The sequence below is a fragment of the Propithecus coquereli genome, unplaced genomic scaffold (genome assembly GCF_000956105.1).
Source record: "Propithecus coquereli isolate 6110/MARCELLA unplaced genomic scaffold, Pcoq_1.0 Scaffold16, whole genome shotgun sequence".
NCBI lineage: Eukaryota > Metazoa > Chordata > Mammalia > Primates > Indriidae > Propithecus > Propithecus coquereli.
In genome coordinates, this window is record NW_012140524.1 from 6,805,401 (window position 1) to 6,821,075 (window position 15,675).

Genomic DNA, 15,675 nt, shown 5'->3' on the forward strand with positions numbered 1-15,675 from the left:
GGATGTATTTTTAAGCTATCACGTATTGGGCCTACTGAGCATGGCTCATTAGAGAGCGCTGTTAGTGTTGCCAAGGTTTTAGCTTGGAAATCTGTGGAGATCTGTTCAGATCACTGTAAGGATTTAAGCTCTCCACTAACACTGAACCTTATTTTTTTGGTATGTTGTTTATATGAGATACTAGATTATAGAAGTGGATTTTGAGATTGGTACAAATCTGCAAAAAATAAAAATAGAACAGAAAAAGATAATACTTTCCCCTACCCTAAAGTACTAAAATCTTTTCATGATGGGTTAGTGACATTGGTGTCATAATCATCATCTTCATCATCATTGTTGTGAATATCACTTGCTTAAGATGATCTTTAGGCTGTACTTCTGAGAGAAAAAATAGTTGGGTAGAATTTGGTATTAAGTCTATGCAGTAGAATTAATTTGCACAACCTTAACAAAATTTGTGTGATTATCTACCTAGATTGAACATTGATTCAATATAATTTTTTATTCTATAAGATGTTAACTTTGAGTCACTAAAAGTATCTTAAAGCCATTTGCCTTAACTTCTTTTGTACTCATATCAAAGATTGTATGTGGAGGTTAAGATTTTTATCTAAATGAATATTATAAAAACACTGTAGAAATATCTTCTGGATATAATTTATTATCTTGCAACTTGACAAATTTCTATGACATTGCTATTAAAAACACAGTGTAAAGAAACATCTTTCAAAATGTTTGGGGTATTGTGCTTTCTGTGGCAAGACTTTCTATGACTCTGTGGTACCTATTTTGGATTATAAATTGTATCAGAAACATTTTTTATATCTATAGGTGAAAATATTTGAGACAGCATATTTATATACCAAACTAGAACACATCAAAGACAACATAAGCTATTTTCATCCTCTAGCAAACAAAAATAGAAAATATTCTTCTACAACCCAGATGGTAAACATGTTGCATATATACTATAAATTTATATTATATTTCTGACTCATAAATTTAGATTAATTCTAATTATTGCTCAGATTTAAAATTTAGATTTTCTAATATATATATTTCATCTTAAAAACAATTTTGCTACATTCTTTAAATAATATACTATTTCTGTAAAATATGTCATTAATACTTACTTGTTCACCTTATTTTCTTGTTAAAATGTCACCATAGAAATGCCTATTTAGGAAATAGTGAAGAAAAATATGATTATACTTTAGTGTAGTATATAGTAAGTCAACATTGCATTTAAAGCACCTTTTCACCAATATTTAAAATATCCCTTGTAACACGTCTCTCATGATTCATTTATTTTGTGTTGACAATGAAGTAAAACATTCTGTTTTAAAATCTTAAAAGACAAAAGAAATTAGCAGTTTTAAATTCTGTTTGATTAAAAAAAAATAGCCCTGGTAATCTCAATTAAAACAAATGCAGGGGATCGTGAATCCATGAAATAGACTTTGCACGCGCATTAACTCAATCTGTGTCTGCAGAACAACGCCTCCAAGCTTTTGCTGGCCATTATGGAAAGCAGACATGACAGCGAGAATGCAGAAAGAATTCTTTTTAACATGAGACCCAGGGAACTGGTAAGAAAACTTTTAAAAGCTGTGTTAATAGTGTGTAGCCTGAAAGGGACAATTTTACAGTATGCATGTCAGAAAAAAAGTCCAGCGACTTTCACTGCTCTCCCAAGGTGTAATGGAACATCATGACCTGGCATCACGAATACTTCAGAAGGCCCTGTGATGGCAAAGGCGCCTTATGGCTTCAGTAATTGTATCCACTTCAAGCACTTTTCTTAACCAAATTGTCAGTGTCCTAAACTATATGCAAGTGTGTTTTGTCAGAAAAAAAGAAAGTTGGCTTTAGTTTAATATTAATAGTTTATTGGCATATACGAGGACGGTATGTAAAAAAAAAAAGTTTGTACCCCTCAAAAATTTTATTTAGACCTCTTTCTGAAAAATAAAACCAGTGTTTATAATTATTCTTTCAGAGGAATGTTGTACAATGCTTGGCCTAGAGGAAATTGTGCAGAGCCTTGATGGAGATTCCACAGAGATCATTAGTGGGTCTTCCTGTCGTAGAAGTTATATTTTCTTTCCCACTCGTAACATGCAAATTTCAAGGGAATGCAGGCATGTTTTAAAAGCATTGGATTTCAAAAGCATTGAGAACATACTCAAACCGCATAGCTCAGTGCCCCGATAAACTAATTCCCACTCGCCATTGTTGGTGCTATTGGGAAATCCCATGGAAGGCTGGCACCATACTCTCTTGCTCTCACTTTACTGGTAAAGAATGGACTCCAGGAAGACAGTAAGGAGAGAGATAAGATGCAGTTTAATTTATGTCTAATGAGAGCCTAGATCTGCAGGCAGTGGGTTGAGAGGAGCAACAGATGTCCTATCCTATGGTTAAACAGGGAAATGAATTGTATATCTATTCAACAGCAGCATTGCACAATTGCCTTTTGAACATGCTGTTTGCTCTGCAGACAACACGTTATCTCATCGTCCACTTCCTCCTTGTGCCCCACCCTCAGCCTCTGTCCTGAGTTAGGTGCAGCTGTTCTGGGCTCCCTGGGAGCCTCACACTTAGCCCTACTGCAGGACTGACGACCTCTGTTGTGTTTGCCCCTTTACCTGCTGATTCTCCCACTGGGTGGGAAATTCCTTGAGGGTAGATACTCTGTCCTGTCCACTGCCAGATCCTCGGCGCCCCGTACAATATCTGGCACCATGTCTCCCCATTACCTAGTAGGCGCTTAACAAATAATGGATGCTTAGCAGGGTTCCAGATTCTCCTAATTCATGGGAACTTTGGCATTATCGACATTCAAAAATCAAAGCAAAATTTCCCAAGGGAAAGGGGAATATTGTAGGAGAATTCTATCTTCATTTAAATAAAGATGGTTTCCAAGGCCATTTTCATTTAGAATCCTCTTATACTTTGGAGTCTCATGAAGCTTCCCAGTTTTTTTTTTTTTTTTTTCGCTTCCCAGTTTTTAATTATACTTCATAAACAAGTTAAAATGGACATTGTTTGTGGCATTTCAAGCCTCGTTTTTTTTGTTTTTTTTTTGTCACTAGGTGGATGTGATGAAGAATGCCTACAACCAAGGATTGGAATGTGATCATGGGGATGATGAGGGTGGAGATGATGGTGTTTCTCCAAAAGATGTTGGACACAATATCTATATTCTGGCCCATCAGGTGTCACATTTTATATCTTTATTTTATTTTGCTCATCCTGTTGATTATGTTTTACGTCAATGACTTGTGGTATTTTCAAGTTCTGGTTCCTTCCTTTATTCAGCACTTGCTGTCCTAGGTTTGGGCTAAAGAGAGGAGCAAGCTCCCAGGATGCCTGATTGTGCACCCCAGGGAATGCTAGGGGGATAATCCACAAGAAAACGATACTCAGCACCCAAAACTGTCAGGCCAAGAGGAAGGAGGCAGGCACATGTCAGAGCCTGAGCAGCAGGCAAACCACAGCAACAAAGAGAAGTCTCAAAGGAGAGAGGAGGAGAGGCTTACTGGGAAGGGAGCGTGAAGGAAGGGGTACCTCAGGTCGCACCAGAACAGAGCTGGCAGGCAGCCTCTGGCCTCCTTGATGAATTATAGATCGACATGCTTTCTGCAGAAGCCTCAAAGTGGCAGCCTCTAATTGATTTCCACTGGACTTCTAACAAAGATGAGACTGTATTTTAAATTTTCTTGGAGGAATTGTTTCCATTTTATAAGTTAAAAAAACAGGTGCCTGATGAGTGTTATTCAGGAAGTTTAATTCCATTAACATTAACATGAAGAGCAACTTTAAATCTGCATCTTCTAATGCAGATTTGTTTACAGGTAAAAAGTTGTAAATGTACATTTGCCAGTTTGGTTTTGTCTGTAATAGCTCCCTCACTTTTACAGAATAAAGTTCAAACTGTGTAGATGTTCACAATCTACCTTTATCACCATTTTCTCCCACTGGCATTCTCTCCTTCTCCTGCTTCCCCAATCATCCCAGTTGATTGAATAAACACTGGTAGTTATAAGGTCAGATTCTGAGTAGATTTCTTTTTAAAGGATGCTCTTTGGAGCTTTCTTGTGCCCTTCTCTACTTTTTATATCACCATCTAAGGTATGTGAACTTGGGTATAATTTTTTCAAAAGCTTCCGGGAAGGAGTTAGATTCTAAAAGACATTAACAAGCTGCTGTTGTTTTAGGATATAGTTAGCTCATTGAGAAGATTTTAAGGTTTCTCGTAGTCTATCAAAGCTCATGTATTTAATATATAACAGAACGAGGTAAGGGAAGATGAGCTATAGCTTGAAAGACAAAAGGGCATTTTAGAGGTTAGGGAACTGAAAGCCAAGATAAAGGACACATTGAAGGAAGCAGAAAAATGGAGAATTGGAATGTGGAAAAGCTGTCCTTTTAGAGAGAAAGAGAAATCACATGATAAGAATTGAGTCAAGCTGGAAGAGAAATGACTAGGGATTGAATGTGAGTGGAAAGAAAACTCCCAGGCTGAGAATTAAAATCATGTTGGCTATCAGAACAAACACAGAAACACGGTGACACAGTTTATGTAAAGAGTCAAAGAGCTTTGTGGAGGGGAAAAGCCAAGGAAGATTAGGGCAGAATGAGCAGTAATAAGTTTTAGAAGAAGGAATTAGGGGAATAGAGTCACTTCTGTTTTCTTTAGTGAAAGCTAGCCTTGCTCTGTCTGGGGAGATCGTCCCCCCGTGCACGTGAGCGGCTCCGTGAACGAGGCCTGACCGTGAAGCTGTCAAGTGGGAAATGAGCAAGCAACCAGACCAGCTGAGCTTGCCCTGTAACCAGCAGAGTGGCGGATGTTTGGGTGCAATCACCCCACATCCGTGGAGAAGTTTTAAAAAGCAATCTCAGATCACCAGTATATGAGGAGTAACAATTAAAAAAGTCAAGGTCAAGAAAAGACTTATGTGAGGTCAGTTCAGTTTTAACCAGACTAAGTATAACAGTAGAAGATACAAATTTTTTAAAAGGTTAAGTTGCATGTTGAGAAGAAAGGAGAGAGAGGATAAAGAATGTAAGAGTTGGTCGTAGATAGAAAGATGATACAAAAATAATAATAATAAAGTAGCCTGTGTATGAGGGAAGTTAAAAATGAAGACAGCATTCTGATGGATTTGAGTTTGTTAAAGTGCTTGAAGAGGAGAACAGATATATTTAAAGATGAGGGTGGAATTACCCAAGGAGCAGAAATTCAGAAGTATTAAAAAGGTAACAAGGGGTTAAAAACAACTTACTGAAAGGAACAGAGAAGACAATGGATGTGAAAATGGCTTGAGTGGATATATAGAGGCTTTTTTTAACTTCCCCAAACCAAAATATTGGAAAAGCAGTAGTTTGCAGAGCAGCGAAGGTACAATATAGAGGTACTTAAACAAAACCAGCCTTCAGGGAGAGAGAGAACAAAGATCAGGCTGAGTAAAGGGAAGAAGGAAATTCTGAATTGCCAAAAACTTTAAGCCTTGTGATTAAATTGTAAGAGTTTATATGGAACGAGAGTCCATATGGGTCCCTCTTAGAACTCAAAGAGGATATAGGAATGAAAAAATATGTGGGCCAGTTGTATGTAACTGACAGCATAGAGTTAAGCAATTGTCTATTTTACTGCAGTGACACAAGAATTGTTACCTTGCCGCCTTATAAAATGTGTTCTTTATGGGGTGACTCCCTCCTACCAATTTTTCATGAAAAATTACCAGCTCTCACAGTAAAGAGCCCACTGTGTTCTGTTGATTTTTCTATAAGGGACTCTTCTGGCTTTCTCTGGGCTGGGATATTATATTTGGCTTCTTGGGAGGCCAACCATGGTTACCAAGTTCCTTGTAAACTGTTATCTAAATAGCTCCCACACCAAGGCACAAATGCAAATGAGCAGTGGTCATAAGCTTTACTTTAGAAGTGGCCATGTAGTTGTTCTACAGGGGTTTGACCAAGTCGAGGTTTCACTATTTTTATTGTGGATATGGAATCATTTGGCTCCTAAATGCAATGACCGTGCAGATTAGTTTCTGCCTTTGCAGGGTTCAGTAATTCCAAAACCAAGATGCAACTTCCTCCTTGTTTTACTATAATCATGTTTTGCACAGACAGTTTATTCTGGTGCTCTCAGACTTTCAGTATTTGTTGTTATTCTTTTCATGGTAGTGAAGTAGTTCTGCTTTTTCTGCCATGACATCCCTTTTGGCTCTTCCTGTGGTTGGTGTTACAAGAAGCAAATAATGCTTCTTGTAAGTGTCTTGTCTGATCTACATAAAACTATAAATACATCAAAAAGGGAATTTCTTAACTTCTAATAACTATGGTGTCAGGCTGAGAATTTCCTTAAAATTCAGCTACGTGTCCTCTGTCTTCTGCATGTTATCCTATTCCTCTCTGCCCCATCTCTCTGCTCTAGTCTTGTTCTTTTATATTCTGGGTTCTTCCTGTTCCTTCTCCTCTTTATTCTTGCTATCTGTAGAAACAGTCACTGCCCACAGTCTGAAGCACTGTTCGTTACTTTGTATATGTTTAATATATGTTAAGCCATATTTGTTCTATGATCCCACATAGCAATTTCTGTCTTTCTGTATAAGACTCTTCATTTAATGCCTACCTGGAGTAAGAAATATATGGAGAAATGTTATATGCTTTGCAGGATGAGAAGTATTAGATAGCAAGCTGTGGAAAGGAAAAATAACTCTTGGATCATAAGGCCAGAAAGAATGGATCACTTTAATTGGTTATATAAAATTCTTTTCAAAATACAGGCTTGAAAATTTTTTATGAGCATTTTCTCATATCACTAAATGGTCTTTGAAAATGTAATTTTAATGTCTACATAATTGTTCATCATTTGAATGTACCATAATTTGTTTAATCAATCCTTATTGTTAGACATTTAGGTTTCTAACGTACTTGATATTATGAATTATGGTATGATTAACATCTTCATACATTAATCTTTGTCTGTCACACTGATTATTTCCCTAGGATAAATTCGAAGAAGTTTAATTACCAGGTCACAGAGTAGTAACTATTTTATGGTTCTTGATGCATATTATTAAATTGTTTTTCACAGTTTATGACGGTACTTACCTTACTGAATCCTAAAATTATTACCATTTGAAAAAATCTTTGCCAAACCGATAGTGTTTGGAACATAGCAATCACTTCACAAATGTTTGTTGAATAAATTAATGCATGACAAATGAAAGGGAAATCATGTGTTTTGATTCACATCGTTTGGATTACTAGTAAAATGGACTATCTTTTGATCATTTGTATTTCTTCTGTGAATTACTTGAAAATGTATTTATCCCTTCTTCTATTGGGGTTCATTGTTTTCTTACTGAATTTTATTATGATTAAATATAATAACTTTGTCCATCATATTAGTTATATCTACTTCTTCCTGATTCATTGGCTTTTAATATTTTGATGATTTAATAATTTTCTTTTACCACCTTGAAATCAGATAAACACTCCCCTAGATTTTCTTCTAGTGAGTAATGAATTCAGTTTTTGTATATAATTATATAATCTTTCCGTATTATAATGCAGAAATAATAAGAAAATAAGTTCTGATGCTAATTCATCTCTAAAGACATAGTCCAAGATTTAGTGTAACAGCAAATTCCTACAAACCCATTAGGGCAGGGTTTATAGGAATTACATGAGGGTGGTGTAAAGCACATGCCACAGAGAAAGCTTCAGTAGAAGAGACGGGGCCAAAATCCAAACCACCTTCAGGGCCAGCCAGGGCATGTGAATGAGTGATCTGGGTACAGGTGGGGCTGAGACAGTCTGATGCTCCTCTTCCAAAGCAGGGAGCCATTACTCACTTCTGCTGACTTGCAAATTGGGATTGCAGGATCTGGATTTCCACTTCTCCCAATATTTCAAAAGAAACCTGAATTTTGAAATTTTTTAAAAATGTGGAATCTTCTAACTCTTAAAAGTTGGCAACTTATTCACGATTTTTACAAAAACTGAGCAAGCCAAACAAACCTCACTGGCATGCCAAATGCAGCCCTTGAGCCTTTAGTTTGCCATTCGTGGAGTAAAGGAGTTAAATTCATTGCTCATTCATTCATTCAGTTGCGTAGATGCGTTGAGTGCTTACTAGATGCCAGGCACTGTGCCAGATACTAGCAATGCAGCAGCAGAGAAGATCAACAACAGATCAGCTCTCAGGGAATTCACGTTCCGGCTGGGAGCATGAAGAGTAGACAAACAAATCAGAAAGACAGCAGATACCTATATAAGCTACGTAGTGAATGAGAATAGGGGGTGGTGAACAACAGTACCTGGAGGCTCCTAGAAATTGGTTGATCTAGAGTTTTCTTTGAGGGGCTGAAATTGGAGCCAGATCTAAGTGAAAACGCAAAAGCCAGCAGTATGAAATGGCTGGGGGACGGCTTTCAGGGGAGCATCCCAGTGGCTTAAAAGTGGCAATGAGCTTGATGTGTTTAAAGGAGCAATAGAAGACCTGGGTAGCTTGACCTCTACTCATGAAACCAGCTATTAGTACTTGAATATTATACTAAATCACATACAATTCAGCTCAGGTTCATTTTTATAAGACAGTCATTCCAGAACATTTATTGACATTTATGTCACGCATTATGCTAGTTGCTAAGATGGAAAGATGAATAAAGATACAATCAAGAAGCTTGTGATGAGGTGTATATAAGGGAGAGAGGGAGACAGAAAAATCATTGTAATTTAATGTAGTTGTATTACAGTGAAGGCATACACAAAATGCACTTCCCCTAGAAATCAGAAGAGGCTTCATGGAAGAGATGACACCCGAACTGAATCTTGAAGGCTAGAAGGTTGGGGGAAGACATTCCAGGCAGAGGGAACAGCTTCTGAAAAAATGCACCATAGATATTTTGGAGAGGAACTACTTTTGGTCATATTGATAGGGATTCTATGTGGCATTGACTTACATCTTTGCATGGAATGATCATCTGAATTGAGTAAGCATCTTTGGTAACTGTAGGCATTTAACAAATGTTGCACAAATGAGTGAATAAATGAAGAATGAATGAATGACTAGGACATGATATATTCTAAAGCTTTGATATTATATAGTTTAAGTATTATAATTTAAAAACAGTATAAAGATATTTTCCTGTTATCATTATCACCATAATCTAAGTTAATGATAATTTCTGCCACTGCAGTGTAAATTCCTTGTGTCCAGATACATCTTTTATTTTGTTCTGTTCCCCTGCCAAGTACAGTGCCTAGAATATAGTAGATACCCAAGAAGAGTTTGGGGGAATAACTTCTTGCAAAAATGCATGTGTGCTGATAATATTTTATGTAATATAGGCACTATATAAGATTAATAGAATCCTACAAAGCTGGTATTATTAAATAGCATTCTGGCAGTCAAGGATCTTATTCAACTGCTATTGACTTTCTTTTTAGTTTTATAGATCATTCTTGTCAGTAAACTCTACGTGGACAGGACCCTGTAATATCTTCCCTCCTGCAAGGTACTTTTCTTATTTTTGTTTATGATGCCATCTTTCTTCTGAACTAATAGAATATCTCCTCCTATTATTAAAACTCATTTTAGTATTATCTTAGTTCCTTTAAAATCCAAATTGAGACCTACCTACCCCATTTCCTAGGTAAATTCCAACCAACGATGATCTTTTCTTTGTTTTCAGTTCTTACATTTGGTATGTTCACCCAAAACCACACACATAATTTTACATTAGCTTAGGCTGTATATTATCCTAGAATTGTTCTTTAATTGTTTCTTGTATGTAGGTCTTAGCTACTTAATTAGTAGTAGATTCAGAAAATCTGGGCAACCACAAGATGGCATTTTTCAAAAAAGAAACTTTCCACAAAGAAAAAATATAATGAGAAAAAAATGCCTAGATACTATATAATAGATTTAACACATTGATTGCTCTCTGGCAAAAAAAGTTTTTCCTTAGGGCCATGGTATTTTATTACAAAAATAGAATACAAACTTTGAAAACAAAATGATCCTTTCTAATTTAATGAAAATTTTATTTTTTATTGTTTTCTGTGCGTGAATTATATGCAATTAAATTGTCAATATTAATTGTAACAATAAGAACATCAACAAGTAAGATCGTCACGAACCAACTGCAGGGTTTTGCCCAGGGGGCCACCCATCACATAATATGTATGCTGCAGCATGGCAGTGTTGCCTGGGTACCACCCAGCTCCTGAGGTAAAGAGACGTGTGAGTTACATATGCTTCCCTAGGCCCCGGGCTCAAAACTAGCATGAGTTAAGTACAACTCACATGGCAGTTAATGTGTTAAATCTTCTAATAGGTACTTACATATTTTTCACTAAGCAACTAAGAATCCTTGGGTTACGGCCATTTAGATGACCTCTCAAATTCATGGTTAATGGGAGCAATAAAACATGCAATCTAGGAAATGGATTGATATTGGACTCCCTAATTGTTAGTGTGGTGTAAGAATCATGAAGACAGGTTCAGTGGAAGCAATTATTTTTTTGCTTAACATCCCATGTTTGTTAGATATGTACTTATTTCTGAATGACACAATTCTTAGAGCATCAGTCTGAATTCTAGCAACGTAGAAGGTTGTTGCTGTGTCTCTGACTTCTGTCTGCTCTGACTTCAAGTATGTCCATTGAATTCAAAGTTTATCGGGAGAGCTAGAGATATCAGGCAGGGCTTTTATGATTTTTTTCCCCCCAAAAAGGAAAATGCATAGCATTTCCTAGGATGTTTCAGACCCTGGGACTCTTATCCTATCCCTAACCAAAGCCAGTATCTCTTTCTTAACTTTCTGGAGAGAGAACAAGAGAGAGAAGGGATGATAGGAATGGCCCTGGTGTTTTAAAGATTGTGTGAATTAAGTACAGCTCACGTATATTTAACTTATGTCATGCTGAAGAAATTTTTTAGATATCCTGATAGTCTTAATTAATCCATTTTTTTCTTTAAAAATTCTATTTCTGCTGGGTGTGGTGACTCATGTCTACAATCCTGGCACTTTGTGAAGCCAAGGCTGGAGGGTTGTTTGAGGCCAGGAGTTTGAGACCAGCCTGGGCAACATAGCAAGGCCTTGTCGCTACAAAGTATTTAAAAATTAACCAGGCCTGGTGGCATGTACCTGTGTCCCAGCTATTCAGGAGACTGAGGCAGGAGGATTGTTTGTGCCCAGGATTTCAAGGCTGCAGTGACCTATGATTGTGCCACTGCACTCCAGCCTGGGCAACAGAGCGAGACCAAGTCTCAAAAAAAAAAAAAATTCTATTTCATAACTACAATTGCTTGAACTACATTCATTTTAAGAGATATGCATGTAAATTACTCTAGCTAAATTTTAATTTATACTGAAATCATGTGAAATGTATATATCAGTTAGACTACTTAAAATGTTTTCCTCAGAGACTTTTGCTGTTCACCTCTTTGCAGCTTCTATTTTCTTATGCTAATATGTAGTAATCAGCATTGCTTCATTTACTTTATTTGTAGAAGCAGAAGGGTGGGTTTGTAATTGGATACATAACTTCCATCTCTAATATCTTTGAAGGGTTTTAACTAACTTACGATTACTTCATCTTTATTGTTGCTTATAGTACAGAAAGTAGAAAACACAGCTGGATTTTTCAACTCACAGAGGCACTTCTAGCTCAGTAATATGTTGGCTAGAATATTGTACCGAGAATATTGTGCAAACAGCTTAGCTATTATTCACCCGTGCACCCTATATTTTCCATATGAGTTATTTATGTCACTCAACTTCTCTGACTTCAGCTTTTTCATCTATAAAAATATGATTTTTTTTAGCTATGTTTGCAAAGTAAACTTTCAGAGACCTATATGAACAGCAGAGAGTAGTGAGACACGATGGCTCTTTTACTAGATTAGATTATGTTTTAAATAATGTAATGGAATAGCTAACCAGCTACCAGATATTTGTGTATTTATTCGTACCTTGTCTACTTATAAAGGAAATTTAAGGCTGAACAAGAAATGTACATGTATAATTAGACTGTTGGAATATATGATCAAAAGCCTTGAGAAGGAAAGGTGCTCTAACTATGTTAAGGGTCTTGGCTAATATTCTTATTGTTTATCAGGCAGTGGTAGCTCTGAGCTTCTTGGGAACCAAGAATATAATTAATACCTATACTATTTGTAATGACCAACTTTTTACTGGTATTTAATTCTAAAATTTATACAAGGACATAGTACAACACATGGACAATGTTTTCTAAAACAGTTCTGCAGAATACACCAGATAAAATAATGCACATAGCTGTTTTTCAGTCCTCGTGGATAATGATCAATACTTCTGAGTTGTAATCAAGAATGAATATAATTAATTTTGAAGTGTGTTTAATCCGGTAGTCATTGTAAAAATAGATATTAAGTTCACTTTATAGACAAACTTTGATAATGCAGGACTTTTCCAATATGTGAACTTAGTTGAAAAAAAACTTTTAAATATCAAAAGATTATCATATTAAATTGCAGAAAATAGACTTATCCTAATTGCCCAGGTGTGTGAAAAACTGCTGTTCTCTGTGCTGGGGATAAAAGAGTGAGCAGACAGGCCCAAATCCCTCCCCTCAATGAGCTTACCTGCTAGTCAGGATGTCTGCCTCCTCGAGACCACATTTTTTGTTCCTCTTGGGGCGTATGTTCTACAGACATCAATTGTGTGGTGAGTAGGGAATGCGTGGGATATGGAAATGAGACATAGTCTCTACCATTTTGGAGTATACCTTTTATCAAAGGAGGGAGACATGAAGATAATCACACTGCAGCAAGTCCTATGAAAAATGTGAGTCTGGGGCACTCTGCCATCTCAGGTTAGGCGTGTGCTTTGGTAAGTGAGTGTGGTAGAGCCAGAGAGAGAGAGAGAGAGAGAGAGAGAGAGACCGCAAGCGCGCCAGAGGAAGGCAGAGGAACAGAGAACATTGTCCCTCTATCCTAAATCATTTGATCATTCACTTAGCATTCAACCATGCAAATCTGCTTCTTTAAAAAACCTCCAGCCCAATGGCCCATAACTCTGCTCCCTTTTATAGCAAAACTGCTCAAAAGATGATATATAATTGCTCTGTCCAATTCCTCTCTTCTTATCTCTGTATATAACCTGTTTTTGCAGATTCTCATTCTCACCATGCCTCCAAAACAGCTCTTGGTGAGGCCACCAGTCACTACCACCTTGATAAATCTCATAGTTGTCCTCATTCCGCATCTTATTTGACTGTGTCACTAACTTTTGACACAGTTTGCCAGTCCCTTCTGCTTGAAATACTTTCTTCACACAGCACAAGCCCCAGGTCTTTCTGTTTCCTTCACTGGTTCCTATTACCCTCCCTTGCTTCTGTTAGAGGTGTTTTAGTCAGAGTGTTGTAGGATTCATCCCATGGATCTCTTGTCTTCTTAATCAACGCTCACTCCCTCGATAGGCTCATTCGGTCACGTGACTGTAAACATCAGCTGTACCATGAAAAATTCCAAATTGATGTCTTCAGTGTGGGCCTCTCTTCTGGACACCAGAGTGATACCTCTAACTGTTTGCTCAAAGATCCACATTTGGGTATCTTTATAGGCACCTCACACTCAACATATCCATAATGGAACTCTTGATTTTCCCGCCATCTGTACTACTTAGATACTACTACTCAGACTCCAGAGCCTCAACTCCTTAACGTTACTCTAATCCAAGTCTGAGTTGATGCCTCTCCCATGTGTGCCGATCTCACACTGTGTTTATTGTGATTGTAGAACATATATCACTAACATTTTGTGGTCTATTTACTTGTTGGTCTCCTCTACTAGACTCCAAACTCCATTTTATTCATGAATGTCACCCAGTACATAGTACTGTGTTTGGTACAATCAATACTTTTGGTTGATTGATTGAGAGTAAATGAGTGACTGTTATAGTCAATAAGTGCTGTAGATGACTAGAAAGGAAATGGGGTAATATTGGCTGGATTTACTGTCTAAGACTCTGTGGAGGGGCTTACATTTTAGATGGATCTTATGGATTGATAAGATTGAGATAAGTAGGCCAGGGATGGTGGTGCATACCAGCAATCCTAGCACTTCGGGAGACTGAGGCAGGAGGATCACTTGAGACTGGGTGTTTGAGACCAGCCTAGGCAATGTAGCAAGACCCTGTCTATACAAAAAATAAAAAAATTAGCCAGGCGTGGTGGCATGCACCTGTACTCCAAGCTATCGTGGGAGGCTGAGGTGGGAGGATCACTTGCGCCCAGGAGTTTGAGGTTGCAGTGATCTGTGATGATGCCACTGTACTCTAGCCTGGGCCACAGAGCAAGATCCTGTCTCTTAAAAAAAAAAAAAAAATTGAGATAAGCAGAGAAAGGAGAGGAACAGGAAGGCTTTCCATCATAGTGAAAATATGCTCAGAGGCAGGGCAATATTCACCACGCTGTGTGTGTGTAAGTCAGGTTCTCTGGGTCCTTACAGCAAGGAAAGAGAAAGCAGTGTGGTGCCCCTGTGAGAGGGAGCTATGGAGGAACAAGTCTTATCAAATTCTGGAGGACTTCGAGTACCCAAAAATAATCCTATAGAAATATTTATTGAAATGTAACATAGCGTATATTTCTGCTAACTCATTCCTGACAGTACTTAGTTCTTACTTATGTTGCCATAAAATGAATGAGACATTAACGATTTTGTGAAATGCTGAACACAGTAATGCAAGGACAAACGGCACCCAAGTCTGCTGTAGAAAACATCCACCAACCAAAAAGCATTATTACAAATCTTAGAAGGATTGTTTAATGATTGTAGTTTTACTCATTTACTAATTTATTCCCTGACACTATTAAGCAAGTATTTAAAGATAAGTCAATTGTAAATGAGCCCATGGGAAAACAAAATTAGCAAACATGTAAGCCAATATAAAAACACTTGTGTCAAAGCACTAAGTAATGTTCTGGATATACGTGTTTATGTATATGTTTGCATGTATCTGCCCATAATGTTTATTGACTAACTTGTTACTCCAGCTTGAACATAAATGAAGAAAGTTTAACTATAACTGACATTGTACCCTGAAGACACTTTGTGGAAGTATGAGATGGTTTGGAATGTCAGGATAGAGGGGTCCAACTAATACTCTTTTAGTCAATGGGTCTAGTACTAGGATATTAAAGTGATGTATGAAACTGGTTTTTCCCGACATAATGACCATGAGACTCATGTAGGTATATGAGTCCTACTATTAATAGTTATGTAGCAAGATTGCTCAGCCTTTGTGTTTTGTGGCTGTTGGTGCACTTTGAGATTCGGAATTACTTACAGAGGCACAGCAAAGTGGCAGGCCATTGTGACAAAATATTGCTGGAAGATAAACTGTTAAGCTAAAAAAAAGTCAGTCCTCCAGAAGGGAAATAGTTATCCTCAACTAGACCAAAAAAGTTTCTTTTATGTCATAACTAAGTGATTATCTGAAATTATACTGTAGGGGAAAATTCTGGAAAGTCCCTTGTCAGGATTTATGTTATCAATGAAATGAGGTCAATTTTAGCAATATAAAGTTGATTAGTTCAAAAATTACCTTCTAGGCCAGGCGCGGTGGCTCACGCCTGTAATCCTAGCTCTCTGGGAGGCCGAGGCGGGCG

The 15,675-nt window shown here is 37.3% G+C and overlaps 1 protein-coding gene across 1 annotated transcript in view; it reads left to right on the forward strand.

Moving 5' to 3' along the window:
• The window catches only part of ITPR2 (inositol 1,4,5-trisphosphate receptor, type 2), a 505,193-nt gene that overhangs the window by 362,679 nt on the left and 126,839 nt on the right, over positions 1-15,675 (forward strand). Inside the window, exons 46-47 of the mRNA XM_012641030.1 lie at positions 1,494-1,589; positions 3,096-3,218. Coding sequence (XP_012496484.1) covers positions 1,494-1,589; positions 3,096-3,218 — 219 coding nt within the window. The remainder of the gene's footprint in view (positions 1-1,493; positions 1,590-3,095; positions 3,219-15,675) is intronic.